The 15932-nt window shown below is 36.5% G+C and overlaps 1 protein-coding gene across 1 annotated transcript in view; it reads right to left on the reverse strand.

Moving 5' to 3' along the window:
* ASXL3 (ASXL transcriptional regulator 3) overlaps window positions 1-15932 on the reverse strand; it is a 186845-nt gene that overhangs the window by 79863 nt on the left and 91050 nt on the right. Inside the window, exons 6-8 of the mRNA XM_066353262.1 lie at window positions 10603-10724; window positions 1788-1905; window positions 718-837 (exon numbers count right to left, since the gene is read on the reverse strand). Of these exons, the coding sequence (XP_066209359.1) occupies window positions 718-837; window positions 1788-1905; window positions 10603-10724 (360 nt within the window). The remainder of the gene's footprint in view (window positions 1-717; window positions 838-1787; window positions 1906-10602; window positions 10725-15932) is intronic.

Raw genomic sequence — 15932 nt, forward strand, 5'->3', positions numbered from 1 at the left:
AATAAGGCAGGTTCAGTAGAGAATTACAATGTTCAGCCCAGGATACATTTATTTATGTCTTTTTAATTCTTATCTTCCTTTTTCCTTGAATGCTACTGCTGAGTTCCTTAATGAAACGTTATCAGGAAGTAAATCTTCAGAAGGAACTCTGGTGCTGACTTGTAAGATCCATGGACTATGTCTCCCACACTTCTTAGCAATTTTACACTATGTTTCAGACAAGCACTACTGAAAATTTCAAACAGCACAGATGAAAAGCAAGGCAGAGCAGTTTTACTGCAGCAGACCCCAATGACAATGTACTCTTCAGCTCAATTAACTCTTTATAAAAGTTTCATATATTCCCTCAATAGAGTGTATTCTTATAAAGTGAAATCTAGTTACAAGAACAAAATATTGTACATTAGATAGAATTGTGCTTTGGCAGATAATTACTTGAATCCATATCATTTTAAATATATTAATTTAGCCCTTGTTTCATCCAATAATGCCATTCACAAATTTAGAAATATTTAAGCAATATTTAATAATCTTAATACTTAAGGTCATTCAGTTGTAACTACATTTCTTTTATTTAACACTTTTTTGGTTTTGATAAATGGGAAAGATAAAAATTCTTTTAATCATTAAAAAAAATGCTCTGAGATTTCCCATAACTTCACTCAAAAAGATATAAATCTATAAAATGTGAAATGTCATTGTCTATTGAACACTTACCTAAACCAGACTTTTTTAATCGTTTTAAGTGCTGACTTGTTTGTTTTCCAGTGGGAGATTTTTGCCCATGTTTCATTTCTTTATCTGAACTGTCTGCTTCACCATTTTTAGATTCGGATCCTAAAAAAGGAAATAGTTATTATGTCATTATCTTCCTCGTGCTGTCCTTGAAAAAGAAAAATCTGAAATTGTTTTTAAAAAACTGTAGATAAGATCTCTTTTTCTAAGAGTTACTTCACTACCGTTAGCCACAATCTGATTCCTTCACAAAGAGAAAGCCCAATAAATCAATCAAACAGAACAGAAAGCAAGAACAGATGGCCTAATAGTGGAGTCAAAAAAACATGTTCACTGATCTGATAGCTTTTAAAAGAAACACTTAGATCTTCTGTAAAAATACACAAATAAGCTTCAACAAGACTATATCATTTAGAGATGACGAAAGACAGAAAGAGGACATGGGAAGAGAGGCTGAAGAGAGGGAGAGATCATTCCTTTATAAATAACTTAAATGTTGAAGCAGGAACAGAAAATGTAAGCATCAGTCTATAATAAATAGAATGGTACACAGCTGATAAAGTGACAGAACGTAAATTAGAAAAGGTCAGGGCTGCACTGAGGTGAGTCGTATGCTGCTGGAGCTCAGAAACGAATAAAAGATTCCCAGTTCTGCAGCAGAGGACTAGAAAACAAATTCACACCCTCGAAGAACTGCTTTTGATGACATTATACACATCAGCATGGGGTCCACCATTAAAGTTCAACATTCAAACAAATGCCAAAACAACAACAAAAAATCCACCCAGAAGTGCCACAGATTTTCTTATACTTATTGACATTAGCAAATGAAGTCCTTTGATGAGTGAGCTGGTACCCTTATTTTGTTAAAGAGGGAAATACTCTATTTTTTTATTTGAATAGCTGAAAGAGTCAAAGGTATAGAAAAATTAAACAGAACTTCAACCTGAAATATTATTCAGGTGAAGAGAAAATCCCCGAGACTTCTCTTTCTGTGAGGACGCTCTCTCCAGGAAGAAACTGGCCAAGCGGACCACATTGCAGCTCTTTACCTGAAGGCGAATCCGACTGCTCGTCAGACACCTTTAATGGTGTCAAAACAACGCGTGGAACAGTCTTGTTTACCATCATCGAGACTCCATTTCTTCTTTTCTGCTGCTGCCTCAAAGCCTATAAAACATGATAATAAAATATAACATAAAAATATAGTCAAAATGATTTCTCATAATTGAATTAAATGATCCATTTGCCCATTAGATAGAACCTTTTAAGAGACTTAAATTCCATAGTTACTAATTTGTCAGGCTTCTTCATTGTCACTTACATGTCATTTTTTCCCTCAAAAGCATAAAATCAGGCTTTGGCAAAGGGTCTAAACCTGAGACCATTTTTGGTTTAATTCTGCAAACAAAGCAGCACTCAAAAGGTTTGTTCTACCTTAGCAGTGTGGCTTGAAAGCCCATGGACTTTGAAACCATGACTCCCAAGTAAAAGAAATGTAAAATAAATGTTTCAAGACCAGGATAAAAATATATGTGTCTGCACTTCTCTCGCAGGTGCGTCCTCTCCGGTGCACTGCTCAGTCAATCAAGTTAACACTGAGTGTCATCAGTATGTACAGCAGGTAAGGACTACAGTATTGATGCACTCACTCAGCCGTGGGGAGTGCTGCACAAAATCACTGAACATGGCAGGAATCATTTATTTCTGTGAAGGGAATCAGTCCTAATCTTGGAAACCTTGCAGCACTTGGCTTCTGTCTGCTTGACTTTGGGCATTAACCTTCAGAACACGAACATGACGGCATTCTGGCAAATCCAGGGGGGGAAAAAATAAACTGATACAAGAATAAATCATTCTAAATGGGATCATTTTGTGTTTCACAAATGAATCAACCACGGTGATTATCATGTAATAAAAGACGTTTAAAAGTTTTGAAATACACCTTATCAAGATGATCGCTTTAGGCCAAAAATTGCCTATAATAAAAAAGGGTCTTAAGCATACAAAATTGAAGAGATATTAAATTCACACTTACAGGAATGCTAAAACTCCTCAAAAGGTTAAAAGGCTGACCACAGACAGTCTCAAACCTTTTTATTCTTGGTTTCTGTGTAATTTCTACCAATTTTATAACATCTCAGTTACTTGATTAATGGTCTTTGACAACAGCTGTCACAATCTGCTGAAATACTGCATTGACTGTATGTCTCCTTGCTGTCAGAAATGATGCCATTTTATTTGCAAAGGGTATTAGCTGAATGTCCAATATGTTGATCATAAGATTTAGTACTCAAATAATTACAAAAGTGAAACATTAAATACCATTTAAATGAGAGAAGGCATATTCAGATTATATTTAAAACCAGGTGGGAAAGTGAACGGTGTGGGAAATCTATTACAAATTATTATGTTGCTAATGATAACACAAGATACCTTCTCTTATGGAGCTTCTATATAGTACCAAGCACTGAGGAGGGACAAGAGATACCAAAATGAATAAGATTCCATCCTCCTCACCTTTCGCTTGCTCTCAATAATATATTTAATCAGAATATTGTTCTATAAGATATTTACGACATTTGTTCTCTTTTCATGAAGGTGTATACGTAACTGCATAAATCTCTCTAGTCTTATGAGAGAACACAAAGCACTTTATAGACATTAACCTATCAATCAAATAATAAAACAGAATGTAGGCAACACAGTGTCTTATATTACAATTAAGTCCATCTTTGCCCACTCTGTAAGAACTCACAGACAATAAAGTCTACACAAACAGTGATAAGTTTTTAGGAGGGTCTACCATATAGATCTAAACTATTTCCCTTGGTAACTCAAATAGGTATTCTAAAAATATGCATTTTATGTCAGGGTAAAGAGGTATGTTTTGGAAAAGTCTGGTTAAAAAGAAAAAGAGATGAAATAACAAGAGGCCTAGAAGCTTGAATCATAAAGTCAAAGAAGGCCTGCCTTTTTAGAGCATTTTGTGGTAACAATTAAAGTAATAAAAACTTCATCCTCAATTTTTAGAGCTGAGAAGACTGTATTATAGAAAAATTAGTATTTGAACAAAAAGAAACTATGACAGAAGCAATAGTGTAATAATAATAACCCAAAGCTATTTTGAATTTGAAGAGTCGTGGTGGGGCCAGGGTAGGTATAAAAGAATGCTTATCAAAACTGAATCCATTTCAATGATTTTTTTTCCTAAATACATATTTTCTACTCAAAAATGTATACAATATTTCTTAGTATAATATTTTTTTTAAAATACTGAAATGTAACACTTTGTGCCTGTTGTTGACCAAAAAATGCCCACCACATTAGAAAAATGATTGTTTTAAGTGTATGGAAAATATACATACTCTTTGGTTTTACCTCTAAAATAAAAGCATAATATTTGACCCCAAATAACTTTTCTAGGGGAAAATGAACAACATTGGGAAGCGTGTCACAGCAGCAAAGCTGCAGGCGACTAGGTAAACTCTGAGGAGCATCTGAGTTCAGCTAACGGGGCATCTTGATCACATTTACTAGATACACAGTCATTAGGCTAAGCGATTGTAGGCTTCTTGAACATTCCAATTCACTTTCTAGAAAGCAGGATTTATTTGACTCTGGACACTGAACACCCTCCGTGCAGATCAGGATGTGCAAGGATGGAGAAAAAACAATGTTCACTAAAATGAGATGGTTAGGATTAGTGTGGACTGGCTCCAAACAACAGAATTGGCATTTGTCTTGTCCACAAGGAAGGTCATACAGTGAATCCTGCCTTATATTATTATATATATTAATATATTTCTTACTTTCCTGATCTCTCATTGTAGGGCTCAGATCCTGTAAGTAAAGAAGCTAGCTATTCATGGTTTAGGTTTTACTCTTTTGGTTGTGTAAGTATATTTCTGCCACAACATGCACATAGATCCCTCACACATGTGCTACTTTTGTACTTCTCACCATCATTTGAAAAATGTGCAATGCTGTTTGGTCCATACCAACTATGGTAGAGAAAAGGGGAGGCTGAAGTGAGTAGGAACACACACACGCCATTGGAAGGGGTAGTGCCAGTTCAAGAGAGCCAACAGAACAGGGCTTTTAGGATTTTTTAGGTGAGCTTTCCTGTTTTTGAACAATATGCCAGACAAAGACGATTCTGAGCCAAACTCAGACTGAGGGCACCAATCTTTGACACCCACTAAATACCATTCCCAATGCTCCTCACCTCACCAAATAAATGAGTCTGACCCTGCCCAAGAAAGGCAGTAAAATCCCCTCTTCTAACACGCTGACCTACAGAGGGATTGGCTTGCTGCAGAGCTGTGGTAATGACCATGGGGTGCGATGGTTAAGGGCGAGGTTGTAGAGTCAGAGAAAGACCTCACTCACAGAGTAACGCAGAGTAAATTACTTGGGTAAATGTTCCTGTGAGACAGAGACAGACAGGGTTGCTAAGACATTTTAAATAGGAAATCCACAGAGCTGTTTGTATATAGGCTGTTGGGGGACAGTCAGTGGCCATCTGGCCTTCCCTCAGTAAGGCCTTTGAAGCTGTGTCTAACACCTCTCTTCACAACAGGGCACACCTGTATCCCATTTTCCTCAACTTTGAGCTTTAGCTAAAATTCCAAGAGAATAAAAGTTTCTATTTTATATTATGTTACAAATATAAGAGAAGAGAAATACTATTGAACTTGTCATTATCTAAGTTTAGATATCCCACAACCTGGAAAATGTAAATCCACATCCTAGATTAAGAAAAGAGAATTACAAAAACCACTTTAGTTGGTCCTGGAAGAATTCACTCTGCACAAGAGTACCATGAAAGAGGAAGTTTTTGTTGTTGTCATGGCGATAACTTGGGACAATGGGCGCTTTTTCTATTCCACACCAAAGGTATTGATTAGCCCTAATGGCCCTGTTGATCAACCAGAATATGGTTTTATTTTAATGTTGCTATTACTTTAATTATTCATTTTAGGGGGATGATATCAATAGTTAGAGGAACCTCTAACTATTCAAGCCTTGGCTATACATGAAAACGCTAATGGTATAACTTATTTAACAACTTTAAATCCTGGCATTTCAAATCCAGATAAAAGTAGTATCAAAACCTAAATAGGCCCTGGCTGGTTGGCTCAGTGGTAGAGCATCAGCCTGGCATGCAGGAGTCCTGGGTTCAATTCCCGGCCAGGGCACACAGGAGAAGCGCCCATCTGCTTCTCCACCCCTCCCCCTCTCCTTCCTCTCTGTCTCTCTCTTCCCCTCCTGCAGCCAAGGCTCCATTGGAGCAAAAGGCCCGGGCGCTGAGGATGGCTCTGTGGCCTCTGGCTCAGGCGCTAGAATGGCTCTGGTTGCAACAGAGTGACGCCCCAGAGGGGCAGAGCATCGCCCCCTGGTGGGCGTGCCTGGTGGATCCTGGTCGGGTGCATGCGGGAATCTGTTTGCCTCCCTGTTTCCAATTTCAGAAAAATACAAAAAAAACAAAAACAAAAAACAAACAAACAAAAAAACCTAAATTTACAAGTAAATGGCGAGTGTAGATGCAGTCTACTATGAGAAAATGTACCTCCTAGCTGCCCACACAAATAATGTCTTCATGTCTGAACTACAGAGGATCTTGGCCATACAAGTTTAATACTTTCAGATACCATTCACTATAAAAGACATTTACAGGCAAAAATTGAAAATAAACTTACTTTTTAAAGAAAACAAACATAGCAGAGCTAACCCATCTAGGAAAAGTAAAGATGACATACATCAATTACAATTTTAGGTCAAAGCAAAAAGAAAAAAAATCAAAAGATGATGACTCAGCATGCTTTTCTCTGGAGATGTATTGCAATAGTCTCTTATAAAAAGAAACTAAAAATCCTTTAGATAAACATTTAAATTATAAACAGAAAGCTCATCAGATAACTCTACAAACATGACATGGTTCTCATTTCCACTCTAATGAAAAATAAAACCTAAAATCAGAGGCTCTTGTATTAACTTGGAATTTGCATGAACAAGTAAGTAATGCCTGCTTTATTTTAGTTGAAAAACAACTCCAACAATGTAACTTAAGAATGCAATGAATTGTAATAAGCCTTTCACTAAAAAGGAATCTCAAAATATCACATGCTGTGAATGCTAAAATAATTACAAATACACACATATGAAACAGCTGGCTGTGTCAGGCACCAACAATTTGCATTGTTGCTAGTACACTAAATGTCAACACCCACGTTCAGAAACTGTTATAATGCAACATAACCTTTGGAATTTCACAGTATTGGCCGAACATATAAAGCTAAAGCAAAATACCAAGAAAGTATCTGCTTTGTGATATGAAGAGGGAAAATGATGTGCAACTTTATGAATAAATTCCACCATCCTAAATAAATAATGCAGGAAGACAAATCAATGGGAACAACACAGAAAGGTTCTGTTCTCCATCATGTTACCTCCTTTAACAGACCTCATCCTTCTTAAAGCTATTATTTGAGTGTTTAAAAACTCCAAAATTTAATCTTTCTTAATTATCCTTCTTTAAAATTCAAAATCTAATTCCTTTTATACATTTTAGGATCATTACAACTAAAATAACAAGGCAGAAAGAAGGCAGAGGACAAGGTAAAAATCAGCAATCTGCTGCTCTCCAGAAGCTTCTGAATATGCTTATTCAGAAAAAACCCCACTGAAATAACAATATATTATTCATGAAGTTACTACCAATATATAATACTAACGTTTTGATGATTATAAAGTAGATGGGTCCCAAGTATTTAGGAATAAAAAAATAATCTGTCAATAGCGAATGGGCATTACAGCCTCCATAACTATCAACCTATAAACACAGTCCACAGTCCTGCAGAGGAAAAGAACCCACTGTCTTCAGTGACACGCTTCAGGTGGGAGCTGGGGTGTGGGGCTAGGCTCAGGACTGGGAAATATATCTGGATTATTTTGTATGGAGGTTTGCTTTAAATGATTATTTCTAACTGTATCTGTGAGTATAAAGTTACTAGATTTGGGTGTTTTCCCCACTACTTCTAAGATTCTACAATGGCCAATGTATGGTTAAACTACCAAATCCCTACTGACTCAGAAAATACTTCTAGTAAAATGATGAGAGTTAATATATTTGAGTGCCTACCATTAAAATGTGCTGATACTGAACATAAGCAATCTGTGTTTGGAAATAATATTCTTAATGACTGTGCTGTTTTGCTTCCCTTATACTATACAAATATTCATGAATATAAATTTGCTTGAATAATGTAAAAAAAACTCGTCTATCCTATTATGTACCATATGCCAAAAGTCAGTATGACTTAAGAGGGCAGTATCTGAAACCATGATTCCGGGCTGAAATGTCATCTCCAAGATTTACTCACTGGATGGGTTTAGGTAAGTTATCTAACTTCTCTGGACTTTAGTTTCCTCATTTGAAAAATGAGGGTATTAGTAAATACTTTAAAGGATTTGCATAAGGATTAAATGGCACAGTACATATAAAATAGAACATAATTTCTCAGATTTAGAAAAGTAAATGTCAGCTAATGTAAATATTATTAGGGTCATTCAGTTGGCCCTACATTCATTAAATTATGATTTGTGCATGTAAATATGCACATAAAACATATTTACAAGTATAGAACACATACATATGCATATATATGTATATAAAATATATACACTTACAAAGACTTCTACAAGACCATTCAACTATCTACAACAAAAGCTGCAGATTTGCTGAGCTGCTACAATTTAAAATGCCTCATGTTCAGTCAATTTTTGAAATGCTGTCTTAAGAAATTCAGCAATTACAGGGAATCTGAACAAAATTCTGCAAGAACAGCTTTTCTTCTAAATGCTATTCCAATATGAATTTGATTATTGATCAAACATTAGCACAGCTGCTATACAGTGTGCCATATTGTCCTGGTAACTCATTTGTTATTTTATTATACAACAAGACACTTTAAGAAATTAATAAATAGCTCTTTCTGGACATTAAGAAGATTTCAGAACAGATTTCTTCAAACAACCCTTAGATCCTAAGCAAGCAGGTGCCATCTCCCAAAAACACATGCTCTTCAATAAAACAAAACAAAAAACCACTAACTTGCAGTTGTGTAATGTTTTAATAAGTGTAAAAAATGTTTAAATGATATGAAACCAAAATGAAGTAAAAAATAATAAGTCATGACAATGCAGAGATGCAAATTTTTGTCTTTATGTTCAGACAAAAAAAAAAGATTTATGCTATGCACACTTTCTAAATCTCTACTTTTCAGAAATATGAGTTTCTTTTATGATTGCATCTATGTGTGTTAGATGCTACCTGCTACCAGTATCCAGTTTTGTATTTTTTGTTCTATCCTGGTATTTTATTACCTGCATCCCAATTGCTGCTTGAATAAGCCTTTCCGAGACTTTCCTACCATCACCCACCCTTCATTTCAGCAATTAAAAAAGGACCACAACACTGAATTCAATTTTGTTCTTTGGCATCTAAAACATTTCACAAGGGCAATGATATAGATAGCACAGGTATGTATTTTGACCGATGTAAGATGAAACACTGTTACTACTATAAATATAATACCAATGAATGGAAATTTCAAAAATTAACATAGAATAAAAGTAACATAATTTTGAACAAATGTTAAGTTTCTTTCTTAAGTTTCTTTGAAATACAGGAAAAGTAGTAGAGACAGTATAAATCCAGGAGATTGGATGTAAATATTAAGAAGCTTTACAGATTGATGGGACTTTGAAAGAAATGTTGAACTTTATTTAAATACATGGTGTCTTTTCTTGTTATAATTATTCTTTATCACTTGAATGACACTAGACTTAGTAAGGGTCAGCAAGAGGTGAGGTAGATGAGATTGTTACACAAGGATGGAAATAAAAATGTAAGAGTAAAGCAGTTACACAGGGAAAACCAGGAATTCAGGGTTAAATATGTAAGCCTTCCATTTATTCACATTGTTAGTATGATCATCACACAATATTCCCATCTAACCATAGTGTCTCTTACTTTTCTTCTGTGCTCAACTGGGCGTGTGCTACTGTGACAGCTGTGGCGAACATTTACTGAGGGACTATTATGGGCTCACTCTAGCACCTGCTGTCTGTGTATCACCTTCCTCAATTCTCAGATCATTCCCACATTTTCTAGAACTAGAATTTAAGATTCAGAGAATAAAAGTGGCTTGGTCAAAGTCAAAACAATACAGCACAGTGAATGGTAAAAATTGAAACAAGGGTGTATCAGAGCTCAGAGTTGAATCTTATAACCATCAACTCTTACCACTATCTCTAGACAAGGATACAGAGGTCAAGACTGCTTATGTGATATGAGGATGATACTACAAAGGTACCCTCCATTCAGCACCAAACAACACTCATCAAAGATGGATATTCTAGATGTAAGTAAGCCATAATTACTATTTTCCTTATGTGTAACCAAATGCATCCCAGTAATGAGAAAACAATTATGTTCATTTCTTTACGTCAAATATCAGATAAACATTAGACAATAGGGACACTATTTTCAAAACATGCAATGCATTTATGAACCCAATATATTTAATATAAAACATACACACACAAAAATCTTAGTACACGTTTTTATGTTTCCAACCAAATTTTCCTTTCTATTTTATATCAAAGTTCTCAAACAAGCCTCTCCTAGTTCTTAGCATAGATTAAAATTAGTGTACTGAATATTATCAAAGTGGTTAAATTCGGGGCATTTATATTGCCTTCTGGTTGCTATACTCTGATTTGTTTTATTTTCTCTGCATGAAACCCATTACCTTAGGCAGGAAGAACCAAAGGACAGAGGAAAAACACCAGCTGCCTTACCTGTTTGAGAGCCTTTTTGGTGTGTTGCTGAAAGGAAGACACTAACTTGCTTTGCACTGCTGTGTTAGTAATGCTTGAATCTCGAGTGGAAGATGCTTCGTCAGTTACTGGCTTCGTGCAAACTAAGAACAGAGAGAGATAATGATATTACTAATTTGAATCCCTTTTTTTATATCCACTGTAATTAACTTGGAGCTTTTCTTCAATTGGAAACAGAGACTTAAAATAAAACAATACAGCACAGTAAAAAGAAGAGTATCAAAATTTCAAAGAAGGGATCATTTAATAACTGTGTGGCCACAGTGGCATTTAGCCTAAGTCTCCATTTCCTTACCCACTAATTAATGATAACTTCTATGTCATAGGGGTATTGTGCAGACATAAAAAAAAAGAGCACACACACAAAAAAAGAGCACAACATCAGCTTCAAGAGTTGGAGTCAGTAGAGATTCTACAAATATGAATATGGATATTGGGCAATGCATAGTACTATGAAGAAACAATCTAAATTAATAAAATTGTTATACATCACCCTTGAGGTATTATCATTCTATTCCTCTTTCTACAGAATCTGTGGCCTACTGGGGCATCTTTATCCTCTCCTGGGGGCCAAGTCACATACTATGAAGAAGAAAAACCAAAATACAAGCTGCTGGGTGTCAATTAAGACAATTATTTTTGAGAAAATTGAGCCCTTTTGCAGATTACAATATGATTGGCCATTTGTACCAGAGGCAAGATTTCCTGTTGCCCACTCTACAGATGTCATTTGTTTACAAAAGACTTTTTTAAGAAGAACCAATGTTGTATTGACATGGATAACCAAAGGGCCCACAGTCACCTCCTGCTCTGTGAAACCGGTGGTAGAACCAGACACTTCTTTCAGCCCTGCTCAAACACTCCACCTGAGAGTGAGGAGAAGCCTCACCTCCGGGAAGTCCCAAGTCTAGACGGCAGGGCGATGGAGGTGCGGACACTTGTTATAACAGCGACACCTTGGACAGAACCCAGGTGTCGAGTGACTCACGCCCCTTCCCCCCCCCCCCCCCACTGCAGAGCGAGCAGCCCAGAGAAAGAGCGAGGAGGTTCTCTGAGCCACACGGAAAGACCGGAGATGGGTTACGTGGGAGGGAGTGCGCTGCAGAGTGGGCCACCTTTCCTGTCCTGTTTCGGTTCAGCTTTAACACCGAAGTGGCTTTGGCAAGAGCACAGAGCAGACTCTTTCTGTGCACACAAGGGGAGAAGGAGGTATTTGGAAAATAAAAGTGAAGAAGTAGTATGGTTATCAGCAGAATGGAGGCATATGTCAAAGGCAAGGAGGCAAGAAGAAATCAGATGGAAGAAAATAACTTCAGAACACATTGCATAAGCTCAAAATGTGACTTTTGAAGGGCAACAGGGTCAACATTAATCCAAGAAAATTTTCCTAAGAACAGTAACTCAGGAAGATTCTGATCTGAGTGTTAAAAAAAAGAAAGAAAGAAAAAAAGAAAAAAAAAAAAGGTGGAGTAAAAGTTATTCTTGTCAAACATAGAAGCATATGGAGGCACCCAGTGTTGAGAAGACTCAAGCTGCTTTTGATAGACTCAAGCACATATTGCCCTGAAGTGAAAATGTGGTTCGTGAAATATAATGTTTGGAAAAAAAGTGTTAATCAAGTTTTCTTTTAATACAGAAAATAATTAGGAAGCCAAAATGAACAAGTTCTGGAGGATAAAATGATTGTTAGTTATTAATGCCAGACACTTAACATATGTGATCTTTATTTCATCCAGCTTCCTTGCAAGATGGAAAGGTATTATCTCCATATCAGAAAGACAAAACCAGCTTTCGGAAAGGCTCTGTAACATGCCTGCCGTCACATAGCCAATGAAACTGCAGAGCTGGGACCCAAGGCCAGGCCTGTATTTTCCACCTAAAATATTTGGCCTCAAAGCCAAAAACTGATGCAGAAAATTCCATGTCTTAAAGAAGTCCAATTTGCATAAAGTTGGCAGTACTGTAACAGGAAGTTAATAAGGGCACAGGGAACAACTCATTTAGCCTCTGACATGAAAAAATTGAGAAGTGTTTGTGAGAGTGATCAGTCCAGGAAATGCTATGGTTGAGGGAACAAAAGGAATTGCCCATGGCTATAGTGAGAGAAGTCCCTGTATTAAAAATTACCTTTTTCTACTTGGTACTATATGATATTTTTTCTTAAAACAGTCTAAATATTCTAGTTAAGAAACATTGTAGGTCCTGGTCTGGTTGCTCAGCAGATAAAGCATCATCCTGGTGCACCAAGGTCGCAGGTACAATCCCTAGTCAGGGCACATATGAGAAGCAATCAATGAGTGCACAACTAAATGGAACAACTAAGTGGACCAAGTTCATGCTTTTCTCTCTCTTCTTTCTCTCTCAAAACAATGAAAGTTTTCTTAAAAATGTTTTATGATACTCTTAGCATAAGCCATGGCTCCCAGGCTTCCCTCCTTGAAATGCTCACTAGAGTGATTTGTAATCCTTTCACAAAATTTCCTTATCAAGAAATATTAAAACTAATCATCAGTTTATAAAGATTAATTTATTTTATACTGATTACATAGATGGCTTTTCAATGTTCTGAAATCTATGAAGTATGACAAACTAGAGGGTGAAGGTGAGGGGAAGTCGGCCAGTGAAATATATGACCCCAATTGATCAGATCTAAACAAATGTGATATAAGCCTAACCAGAAATAGAGTGTATTAGGAAACGTTTTACTACTTACACATTCTCAGAGTAGTATTTGCATCTAGAAAAATGGTAACTTACTAGTTAATTTAAAAAGATAACCAAACTTAGTATGTGGAGATTTTAGGGGCTTTGTGGAAAATATGAGAATCCTTCTGCCAACAGGATGTCTAAACAAATTTACTGGTTTTCTTAGGGAATGGTATTATTCATTAGTGTTTAAAAGGTCAACTTTAGTGCAGCAGGATCAAAAACCAACAAATGCTTAATTAGTATGTAGGTAATTAAAGCCTCATGTCCTTTAATATTTTCTGACTGCTACAATAAGTGGTATACAATCAGAGGTCCTTCCTGAAGACAATGGATACATAACTTGGTACTTGTGCTATTTCTCTTAAGAAACTCTTGGTATCATGATACCGATTTCAGTATCACTCACTGTATATGCTGTATAGTTTGGTTTTAATTCACTATTAAATTCACAGTATTAACAATGATTCACATATACAGTGTATCCATAAAGTCATGGTGCACTTTTGACTAGTCACTGGAAAGCAACAAAAGATGATAGAAATTTGCCCCAAATAAAAGGAAAACCCTCCCAGTTTCTGTAGAATGATGTAGCAGCATGTGCGCATGCGCAGATGATGATGTAACACTGTGTATACAGCAGAGCAGCCCACGGCCATGTCAATCGAGATGTGGATGGTACAGAGGAAACTTCAGTGTGTTCTGTGGCTTGTTAAATTCGAATCCGTGACCAAAGTGCAACGAGAATATCAGCACGTTTATAATGAAGTGCCACCGCATAGGAATAACATTACTCTGTGGGATAACCAGTTGAAGGAAACCAGCAGTTTGACGGAGAAACCCCATTCTGGTAGGCCATCAGTCAGTGAAGAGTCTGTAAAGGCTATACAGGATAGCTACCTAAGGAGCCCTAAAAATCTGTGCATAAAAAAAAAATCTGTGCGTACGTGTGCTCGACAATTACACCTAAGCAAGACTACAGTTCATAGGTGTTAAAGAAACGACTCTGTTTTACGGGGTACAAATTGTGGCAACAAATGGAGCCCACATCGAACTGCACTGAGTAGGTCTGAAGCTGGGAGAGTTTTCCTTTTATTTGGTGCAGATTTCACATTTCTATCATCTTTTGTTGCTTTCCTGTGATTGGTCAAAAGTGCACAACTTTACGGACACACTGTATTTACACACAGTTTCCAAAAGAAAGATTTTGTTCAATTTAAAATCCAGAACTTCAGCTAGAGGGCAGGACACTAAAACTGAAACAGTAACAAGAGATACTATAAAGTTTTTTCTCAAGATGATTCATTTTCCTTTAAATCAACTCTTTTTTGCTTTATCTTACTGTCCATCTAAGACCCTAGAGATGCATTATGAGTCATTTTTCTCCCCAATCCCTCTTTCTGGTAGTCCTATTTTTCTGGGTCAAACCATTTTTCTAATTAGTTACTTCTGATAATATGATTACAAAATCTGAAAAAACATGGGTGATGCACAATGTAATGAATTCCTAGACTTCAAATGGTGTGTCTACCTGTGCATGCATGTGTATGCATGTATCTTGACACTATAGGCTTTTAACACAGACATATGTGTCTCATAATTTATTCTTTTGCCATGTATATGATGAGTGTGGCTAAATCTAAAAATATGAAATAGCTGGACTGTGCAGGTTTCCACTTTGACATATTCTTATAGCTTTCTTAATAACACATTTGATAAATAAATAATAGAGGGTTTATTTTAAACAGTTGCCTGAATATTTATCTAAGGGACTGAGTCTGGCCTCTGAAATACAAGCCAAGGAAAATTAATGTTAAAGAAAGGACCAGGGGAAATCCCCTTTATGCGAATTTACAGCAGGAGCCAGGAAACTGAAGAATTAGGACAGATGTTTTACCCAATAAATATCAAACACTGACATGCAGCTTAGAAAGTGATATCTTCTTGGCCTTAAGCACAGAATGGGAATCTTTTCTTTTTCTAACTGTGCATGGGCACCATCACAAAATGAATATCAGGATTTTATACCTTGAAACCCCACAAGCATGCCTGTTCTTTCAAAAGTAGACAAACTGAAGATGAGGAAAACAATGTTAAAGGTAGAGAAGTAATACTTCTGCCTACATATTGCTTGCCTGCCCAAATTAGACAAGTCAAAAACATAGTTAAAAACTATTTGCTACTTTTAAATTCAAACAGCTCATGGGATTCTCCATATTCGCTGCTCATCTACCTCTACTCTCACTCACACACAGATTCCAAAAGCCCACTTGCAAAATATTTCATTTATAAATACAAATGGAGGATTACAGGTAACCATGAGACAGGTTCGAAGGCTAGAGAAACCGGTAACTGTGTTTAGCAAGACTGGATTTCAGTGTCTTTTTTTTCGAGTCTCCAAGTTGTCCCTCTCCCTCCTCTTTTTCATTCAGCACACAACTTGAAAATGTAATTGAACTGGAAAACATGGGCAAGAGCTCATCTTTTTAAAGGTGAGTGCTAGAGAGAAGGTAATGGTGATAAGACCCTCGATCTGATTACTAATCCACTGACAGGTGAGCAAAAGGGCTCTGACCTTTCACCAG

Source organism: Saccopteryx leptura, chromosome 11 (genome assembly GCF_036850995.1).
Source record: "Saccopteryx leptura isolate mSacLep1 chromosome 11, mSacLep1_pri_phased_curated, whole genome shotgun sequence".
Lineage (NCBI taxonomy): Eukaryota > Metazoa > Chordata > Mammalia > Chiroptera > Emballonuridae > Saccopteryx > Saccopteryx leptura.